The 9,724-nt window shown below is 41.7% G+C and overlaps 1 protein-coding gene across 4 annotated transcripts in view; it reads right to left on the bottom strand.

Annotated features, from left to right (window-relative positions):
• Positions 1–256: 256 nt before the first annotated feature.
• The window catches only part of trim2a (tripartite motif containing 2a), a 62,135-nt gene continuing 52,667 nt past the window's right edge, over positions 257–9,724 (bottom strand). For all 4 annotated transcript variants that reach the window (XM_064926007.1, XM_064926005.1, XM_064926008.1 and 1 more), the window contains exons 10-12: positions 5,801–5,871; positions 3,241–3,381; positions 257–2,956 (exon numbers count right to left, since the gene is read on the bottom strand). In XM_064926007.1, coding sequence (XP_064782079.1) covers positions 2,804–2,956; positions 3,241–3,381; positions 5,801–5,871 — 365 coding nt within the window. In that variant the 3' untranslated portion in view covers positions 257–2,803. The remainder of the gene's footprint in view (positions 2,957–3,240; positions 3,382–5,800; positions 5,872–9,724) is intronic.

The raw sequence follows: 9,724 nt of genomic DNA, 5'->3' as shown, positions 1-9,724 counted from the left end.
CAAAGAGGGTGGCAGATCCTCTAATAGCAAAGTGTCTTTGTACAAGGGTGGGAACATAGAATATAATAAAGGTTAGGATTCTTCCTAATGGACAATTCCCCAGTTGAGAAGATTTTACCAGAGGCTGCAAGAAAGGTCCACAGAAATACCTTTGGAATTGATGCCTTTTTGACAACATAAGTGTTTCTTAATTGGAAGTTTCTCATCTACATGCTATTTCTTTCTTATTCATTGAAGTGGATTCACAAAACACCCCTTTTTTCAGGAATGCAATACTTTATTTCTGTGCTGTACACAAAGAGGAAATAAACATCAAATTATGGAATGGTCAAACTTGAGAAAATGCTTTCACATACTGCAAGCATATTAGGGCTTTGGGAAATCTGACTTCAAATATGAATGTTCTGATACCACGAAAGGGAATAACACTTCAGTTTTTAACAGGGTGTTGTGTAAAGTTGGAATGTATGAGGTGGAAAAAAACATTCTCAGTCCGCATGTCTGACATTAACCATGTGCATGACATTCATAACACTTGGAATCAATCTTCAAAAAGTTTTACATACACATTCAGAGAGTGGAATGGAACAACACAGTCATTGCAATGCCACTAAAACTTACTTTCTGTACAAAAATGTTTAAGTTGCATATCACACTTGCTGCATTACTGAGAGCTGAACATACAGGATATGGGCACTTCTTCCATTTGGCATCGGGGTATCAACATGGACAACAAATAACTTGACGACAAATACAAAATGGGTGCCTGAAACTATGTACATGAAAGTAATGAATTGATGTGAGTCAAGTGCTTTCGAATCTAAATTAATCAAAATGGACGCATACAAAAAAAAAATGAGAGCATATTTGAAGGCTGAACCTATTATGATGTAGGCTAATTACCTTTTGAAACAGAGTGCAGTCTATTCACACAGATTACATCGACTGTTTAGCCATTTTATGTTTCTTTTTAGATAAATTATTAAACAGTGTCAGCTACAGTATCAGAATACTACACCTGAGTAGTATCAATAGATTTTGTGACAGCAGACAAAAAGGGAACACAAATTGAGGATGGGAGGTAAGAGATGACAGGTTTATAATATCAGTTTCAATATTGTTATCGTTTCTAACAGTTCTACAATGACCTACAGTGCAGAGTAGCAAGAATAACACAGATGTATAACTACATTGTTCATTTTCAGGACTCATTGAAAGGGAACTTAACATCCAAGAATGCTTTGAGCCGTCATAAGTAGTATCATAAAGAGTTTAATGTGAAGTGTCCCTTACTGTATTTTACAGAACGCACACGCACAATATTTTTGCATTGAGCAACAATACCTAGTCTGTTATTATTGTGGAAGAGAAGCAAAGTGTGAAACCACCGGACTAGAGGAGGTAAGATCATATATATCATACATTGAGCAGTATGTGAATTCCTTATTGTTAATATATGTAAATATCAAGTGGTGGTGGTGTAGATCGAAAAAAGCACTCCCACAAATAGAAATAACTATCTCCTAAGCAGAATGTAACCATTGGGTGATGTCACAAAACATGTCATCGAATACCAAACTTCGATTGCTTCCTGTAGATGGCTGCAATCTTTGACAAACGTTTTGCAGATGTTTGGGAATGTTTCACAAATGTTTGTGGGAAGGTTTTCAGACAGCGTTGCATGCACTTGTTATATATACCATGCTTAAAAAATACCCTGATATATTTGAGGTTCTATGTATGAAATTGAACAGGTGAGGTGGGTAGCGATACCTGTAGATAACTTATTTTTACTGAGAACATTTTTACTAAAAGCTACTTTAGCCGGAGATTACTTTGCGGTGACCGTTGATGCCAAATAATAATCGGGGGATGCCAAGAAAGGGAAACAATCTAATTCATTGAGACATATTTTTGGAGCTAGTCTGTGATTAAAGTCCAGGCACTTTATTTTTGATTTTTACTTCTTTTCAATCTCACTTCCATACACATTGTTGACCGTCAAACTAATATTAGCAACAACTTACGTACTTTAATTTCATTGCATGATAAACATTAATTTCCAGTTTTACATCAAGTATCATGTCACAACAATAAATAACAAAAGGAAGAATTGGTCAAACCTAACCATGATACCCAGTTATCATTTTTCATCATCCCAACAATCCCTTTAAACAAAAAGGAATGTATTGTATATCAGCTCTGGGGTGAAGTTTCCCCTAAGTTCAGATCTAGGATCAGCTTCCACTCCGCCAATCCTAACCTTAACTATTGATGGGGAAAATGCAGAACTGAGCCAAGATCAGCATCTAGGGACAACTTCACCCTACTACTTCTGTATTTCACATTAGGGGCAGGGGCAGAAACTAGTTGAATAAATCTCCATCCTCCAATCCATAGAGATCTCAATCATAGTCCCTCCCACCTACATCACATGACCGATTCTCCTTCTTCCTCTTCCCCATGGCCGACAGTAGAAAATATGTTTCTGGGAAAATGCCGGGTTTCTCTTATGAAGTCCAGGTGGTCAGTGGAGGACAAGCTTAAAGGTCAGAGTTCACAAAGGAGGCTACAGAGGCACACGTCAGGGTGAACTGTTAGAGAGAGGTTCTGTATGGAACAGTGATGGATGGCGGGATTGAATTAGTGGGTGAAGTGGATGAGTGCAAATCCACCCATTACTCCATACTGAGGATGGTGTGTGTGCAAGTCTTTGTGTGTGTGTGAATCTGTGAATGTGAGTGTGTACGCATAAGTGTGTGTGTGTGTGTGTGTGTGTGTGTGTACACTAAGTGTGCGAGGACTACTGCAGATAACGGTAGACTTTGAAGCAGTGGTTCCCAGAGTCAGCCACCACCACATGGCCATCGGAGGTGAGGGCCAGGCCCTGGGGACCGTAGAGAGGGTCTGCCGATGTGTTGATGTAGGAGAGGAACGAACCACTGCCATCAAACACCTGAGAGAGGGAGAGAGAGAAAGCAGGGGAGAGAGAGAGAGAGAGAAAGAGGGGGAGGAGAGATAGAGAGAGTACAGAGAGATACATTTGAAATACCACTAATCTAACTGACTACTCTAGATGAAAATATAATACATCTAACAAAAAAAATGGATAATAAAATTATATTTTAAAGAGCACGCTAGAGGACAAGAAAAATGTTTTCATTTACATTTTAGTTAACACCAAAACAAGGTCTCCCACTTCCCTGACCTTGGTCTCACTTCCATGCTCTTTGGCCTCACCTGTATTCGGCTATTGCCCCAGTCTGCCACGATGATGTTCCCATTGACGTCCACTGCCACCCCTGTAGGGGCGTTGAACTGGCCATTCCCCTCCCCGTTGGAACCAAACTTCAGAAGAAACTCCCCCTCAGGGTTGAACACCTGCAGAAAGGTACACAATCCCTTTTTATATAAAGAAACAGGTACATATCATCATCATCATTTGGTTCAATTGATGCCATGTTGCTGGGAGATCGCTTAGGCAGAGAGCCGCTAGACATTTTGTAAATATTTTATAATTTCTACATGTTTTTTGTTGGAATCTTATATTTTTTGGGGGCGGGGGGGTTGAATAGCAAAATGTTTATATATTACATCTGGATTAGGTCTATTTGTTTACTGCCCATGAATTCATTGCAAATCAGCTGTCTCATGATAGCTAGCTAGCAATGCTACCATACTAGCGAGCTAACGTTAGTGTAGATTGAATACCCCCATCCTATTTTTCATTGTTATTTCTACGGTCTCATGACCTAATGAGGAGGACTAATTCATGGCGAGCTGGCAGTGACGAAGTCATGTTATGAGCGGCCAGTCATCATAATATCCTGAGTGAATGGAGACTGGAGAGCTCAAAAATAAACATCTCTTTCTATGCTACAAGACCAGAGAGTCAACGGCTAGGAAGAAATCGCAGTCAGGCGGAGGGCGGGGGGGGACAAGGCGCGAGTGAGATGCCTTCAATGCAGAGTGAACTGTGCGGTCTGCCTGCCAGTCTCCGGAGGACCTGCTCATCTCCCCCCATTGACCTCATTTCTCTGCTTAAGACATGTGATTCCATCTGACTTTCGCGCCATCTGTTGGAGGCTTGAAACACTTAAAACGTTCAACACTGTCTGAAAATCATAGTCCAGATCTACTATGTCCTATAGCGGTTTTATTTTATTCTTGTTTGTAGCGATGTGTCGTTTGAATATCATGTTAAACAATGCTGAACACAATGTTTTTTTGTGTTTTTTTTTCTCTATTTTCCCCCTTTTTTCTCCCCAATTTCGTGGTATCCAATTGGTATTAGTTACAGTCTTGTCTCGTCGCTGCAACTCCCGTACAGACTCGGGAGAGGCAAAGGTCGAGAGCCATGCGTCCTCCGAAACACAACCCAACCAAGCCACACTGCTTCTTGACACAATGCACATCCAACCCGGAAGCCAGCCACACCAATGTGTCGGAGGAAACACCGTAAACCAAGGCGACCTGGTCAGCGTGCACTGCGCCCGGCCCGACACAGGAGTCGCTAGTGCGCGATGAGACAAGGATATCCCTGCCGGCCAAACCCTCCCCAACCCGGACGACGCCGGGCCAATTGTGCGCCGCCCCATGGGCCTCCCGTTCGCGGGCGGCTGCGACAGAGCCTGGGCTCGAACCCAGAATCTCTGGTGGCACCCGGGAGGCCGCTGAACACAATGTCGAATTGACCTTAAAGTATTTTGGGGAGAAAACCAACTTTAGGTTATCTCCAAGACAATGGGTCATACAAATGGCTCGACACCTAGGGGTGATACCATGTGACCTAGCAGGACTATAAAAAAGGTCTGCTCCTGATAAAGGTCTGAACCTCCAGCGGGCCGACCATAAGTCCTGGACCTTTGCCTTTAATGGCCAGAACCGGTAAATGATAACTTAGGGGGGGGGGGGTGAAGTATATATTTCGGGAATAATACCTATAATCCAGTAAATACAGTGGGAAGGAAGTGCCCACGCACTAAACAGGCTCAGGAGAAAACATACAACTTAGAGCTAGTGTAGCCAGAACGGTACCATTAAGCTGACCGTCTTCAAGGAAAGAAGGATAAGACAATTAGAGCACAGCCTCTGCAACTCAAGCAAGGAGCCAACAGAGAAGAGCAACAAGCATACGGACGCCAACTCAGGACCAAAGGAGCAACCTGATGGAGGTACCTCAATTCAACAGGGAAAGCACACACAGACCTTCTTCCTTTGTTCTCCTCTATCCGGCCTGAACCATCAAGAAGCCACAACAGACTTTGATCACAGACTGAGGAGAACATATTTAAATGTTCAGGATCTCAAGGTCTTCCAATCTATTTCCTACCTTTTCATGATCATTCTCATTATGTTTGTAAATATTTAGATTAGCGTTATTAAATGTTGATTTGTTCAAAGAAATTGTGTTTGTCTTGTTATTCTGTTAAAGAACTCCAATTGATTCTCAAAATAATTCATACCTTCAGATAAGCCAATAATTAGTATTGTTAAAACGTTAGTCTTATAGAGTTATTGCTAATATAACTCTATAAGCCTCATAAGTCTTCCTAGAATACAATTGTCCAATACTGGACTGGTGCTCTGTTAATAATCTCATAGTAATAAGTATACAAACAATTTTACAGCTTGTTCAAGTGCTTTAAGATCATTTTTTTGTAATGAAAAGCGCTAGAGAAGCTGAAAAATAATTTATTATTATATCCCTTTTTCATGAAAGGTGCACATCCTTTTTACGGGAAAATATACATACTTTTTTCCACAAGGGAATCATTTGTAATTGGTGAGATTTTCTTACCTTCACAGAATGATTATGGAAGTCCGTAACAATTATCTCATTGTTATGGTTGACTGCTGCAAAGTGAGGACCTGGATCAAACAGAGAGATTGTACATGCATTTAACCCTGCTCCTATGGCAACGTAAACAACGAAACAGAGGAAAGAGGAGATGGCTTGCGGGTGATGGCAGAGGCTTGAGGATTGTAAATAGCCCACTCTGGACTACCGATGAGTAGTGATGAGCTGCAGGGGAATCACCCAAGTGGGTGCTACTTGTTTGTATGGAAGAATGGCTACAAAAGTCAAGTGGCTACGCTACGGACGGCTGTGGACGTTGGGGACGCCGAGGTGCGCTGCTAAATGACCTGCCACCGCTCAAGCCATTGTTTGATACTACCAAAACAAACTGCTTCAGCTCCTATCCTGACACACTGTTTTTGTTTCCTTGTTTAATACATTTTATGTGCTGTGTACACACGTCAGCTGCCATGTACCACGGCCTACATGTAAATGTAGTAAAACTACTAAAGACACCGCCGACAAAGTTGAACATGTCTTGATTTAAAACAATGTATCATTTGATATGATATGTTTATGAAAGACATGCCAAAACATATGTAGAAACGGATACCACTGTATGCATTTTATTCTGTTAAACTGTAACCAAATAGCATAATAAAACTATGTAATCATTAACACATTTTTAAATGAAAGAAAAGTATTTAACTGAAATGGAAAGCTATAGCGAAGAGTGTGGTAAGTTGAGCCACCCTTGTTTCTAGGAAACCATATGGAAAAAAGTGGTAAGGTCCCATTTTTTATTAAATTAATTTTTTGACAAAGAAGCGATTGTAATTGTGTTGAATTTTGTGTTTGGGAAATAAAGAGAAATGGTTTTAAAAGGGTAATTGTAATATGTGACCAGTTTCAGGAAAGTAGGAATATGTCGCGGGTCACTACTTTACAGGAGAGTCATTTGAATGTAATCCTTTTTTGTGAACTTTCATGTGCCCGAATAACAAACTTGTATGCCATCTGAATAAAATGTTTATATTACGAGCGCCATATAGCACACTTCTGTCTATTTGAGCTGCTTAGTATGTGTAGGTAATCCTGTCTAACGCAGCTTTTCTTAGCCTAACCAGTTCTGCTAGGGCGAGTAATAAAGAGATGGGTCATGCTAAAGCTTAAGAGGTTGTGAATGATGGTGAATGGGCAAAGAAGAGCTCTCCAGTTGGTACCAAAACATTCCAAGGCCATTTTCTCAAAAGTGAGGTCACACGTTTATCAACTTAAAGCAGAATTACTTTCCCATTGTTCCTCAAATACAGTGTATGATATACAATTTCGTAGCTCTGTGTCTCTGCTTTTATCCAATGTAAAAAACACAATTTCCAATTTTGCTACATGAGACTGAATCAAGGCGGTCGGTCTCATACTTCATTCAATACACATTTGTAGGCGGCTTAACTTACCCTGTCCCGCAGCACAACAAGTTATGCCAAGAGACTACTTTCTTTATTTTTTTTCAAAACTGTAATGTTTACATTAATTGTGATTATTTCCAGGGATACATAACATCCTGAAATATATGTAGATGTTTTTGTTAGAAAGAAAACTATATTTCCCTTGCTGGAGTGATGATGAATATCAAAAATGTCTCAACTTACCCCACTCTCCCCTAATGGAGAGTCCTGTTGTTCAGATGGTTGTTTTTGACAGGTAATTTGCTAATTATGTGTACGCTCAGGCCTACTGTGATTTTTTGTTTGTTTGTTTTTTACAGTTTTCACATTTTATTCATTAGCTTACTTACATTTACTATGTAAATCATGAATTCTAACTGACTATGATGCAATAAAGAAAGTATTGGATAGATTATATTTGATAGTCCCATTCGGTATTAGAATGTCACGGCCGCCTGTGGGGAAAACAACCTGTGGTTACCTTGGTTACCCCCATTGGCTCACAGCAAAAACTTGACCTTTTTCAAATGCTATTTTCTTGTTGTCTGCTTGTTTTAGTCAATTACAAAACTACATGTAAGAAAAGTACATGTCTAAAGATTACTTTTCAACACTGCCTGCTCCTGAGCGTTCTGTCTACTTACAAAAGTGTAATATTGTAGTGCTTCCCTCATGATGGTGCTTGCAGCCACGTGAGTGCTAGCTAGCTACCGACCAGAACATTAAGCTAGCCAAGAACCACAACAAACGGACTATACAGCTTCAAGTAGAGAGTGGAGTTTTAAACGGACTGTACTAAATAAGTCATACCTGTGATTAAATGTTTTCCACACACAACTACGTGTAGTCTACTTGGACACCAGATCCCCACATTTCCCACTTGCCCATGCCGAATACCCTGAAGGAACAGGGCTCTTCTCGCAGGCTCCATCTCCCTATGTGGAAGCATTGCAAACCTTAGGTTGGGATTTTTATACCCCTTTTTCTCCCCAATTTTATGATATCCAAATTGGTAGTTACAGTGTTGTCCCATCGCTGCAACTCCCATACGGACTCAGGAGAGGCGAAGGTCAAGGGCCATGCATCCTCTAAAACGAGACCCTGCCAAGCCGCATTGCTTTATTGACACGCTGCTGGTTCAACCCGGAAAACACCAATATGTCAGAAACACCATACAACTGGCGACCGAAGTCAGAATGCATGCACCCAGCCCACCACAAGGAGTCGCTAGAGCACGATGGGACAAGGACATCCCGGCCGGCCAAACCCTGCCCTAACCCAGACAATGCTGGGCCAATTGTGCGCCGCCTCATGGGTCTTCCAGTCACGGCCGGCTGTGACACAGCCTGGGATCGAACTCGGGACTGTAGTGACACCTCTAGCACTGCGATGCAGTGCCTTAGACTCCTGCGCAACTCGGGTACATTGAATAACATCGCAGCTTTTCGGCATGTTTTGTTATTTCAGTATAACAAAAGAAATCTACGAAGTTGGCTCTTTTACAATGGGGGTCAATTGAAAAGACTTTTCCCCAATTTGTGGGCGTGGTTGAGCGAATTCCTTATGACGCGAATATCGACTTGAAGTATCAAACATGACTTGTGTTATGACATAAAAAAATGAGGGGTTCCGGGGGTTCCAAAACCTGAGATTCTTTCATTTTCCGGTCATTGTTATCAACAGCCAAAACCAACTTTTCAATATTTTTTTCGCCCCAACTTTACATCAGCAGCAGCAGTATTTGCCAGTAAACCAGCGTGGACAGCGCAAGAATGTATGCTTCGTTATACATGGCTCCCAATGGGCCCAGAAACCCCAGGGCCTTCCCTTTACTTTGGTGATCTTCATCCTGAAGTGACTGACGCGGTTTTGTATTACAAGGGACCAAATCACCCGTCGTTCACTGAGAAGCACTTATGTCAACTTTCTTAGCCCAGCTGATACTGAGCGTGCCCTGGACACGAGCAACTTTGAAAGCATTCATGTTAAACCTATGCGGATCATGTGGTCTCAGCGTGACCCATCCTTGAGAAAGAGCAGGGTAGGAAATACATTTGTTAAGAACCTGGACAAGACCATCAGCCTTCGGAGACATTCTCTCCAGCAAGCTGGTTTGTGACGAGAATGGGCAGTCTAAAGTGTTCGTCCAATGAGACTACTGAAAAAAGCCATAACAAAATAATACAGAATGCTGCTCGTGTAGCACAGTGGTGCTTACTCCTCAGCCTAAAGTGGCCCCACTTGCGCCATGGAATAGCTAGCTTTTCGCATGGCACAGACTGGTAAGATGCTTCAGGAGGGAGGTCACGTGTGCCAGCAAGACAGAGTTCCTGGGTTCGAGCCTCTGTGTGAGCCGAATCAGGAGGAAGTGGTACTCGCTAAGCAAATGTAATATCCCTTACAGTGGTGCCTAGAATCTACAGTTGCGCTCAGGTCAATGCTGGGGTTGCTGTTGAGTAAGTTTAAGGGTGAATGT

The sequence above is a fragment of the Oncorhynchus masou genome, chromosome 20 (assembly GCF_036934945.1).
Source record: "Oncorhynchus masou masou isolate Uvic2021 chromosome 20, UVic_Omas_1.1, whole genome shotgun sequence".
NCBI lineage: Eukaryota > Metazoa > Chordata > Actinopteri > Salmoniformes > Salmonidae > Oncorhynchus > Oncorhynchus masou.
This window is presented reverse-complemented; position numbering and strand designations above follow the sequence as displayed.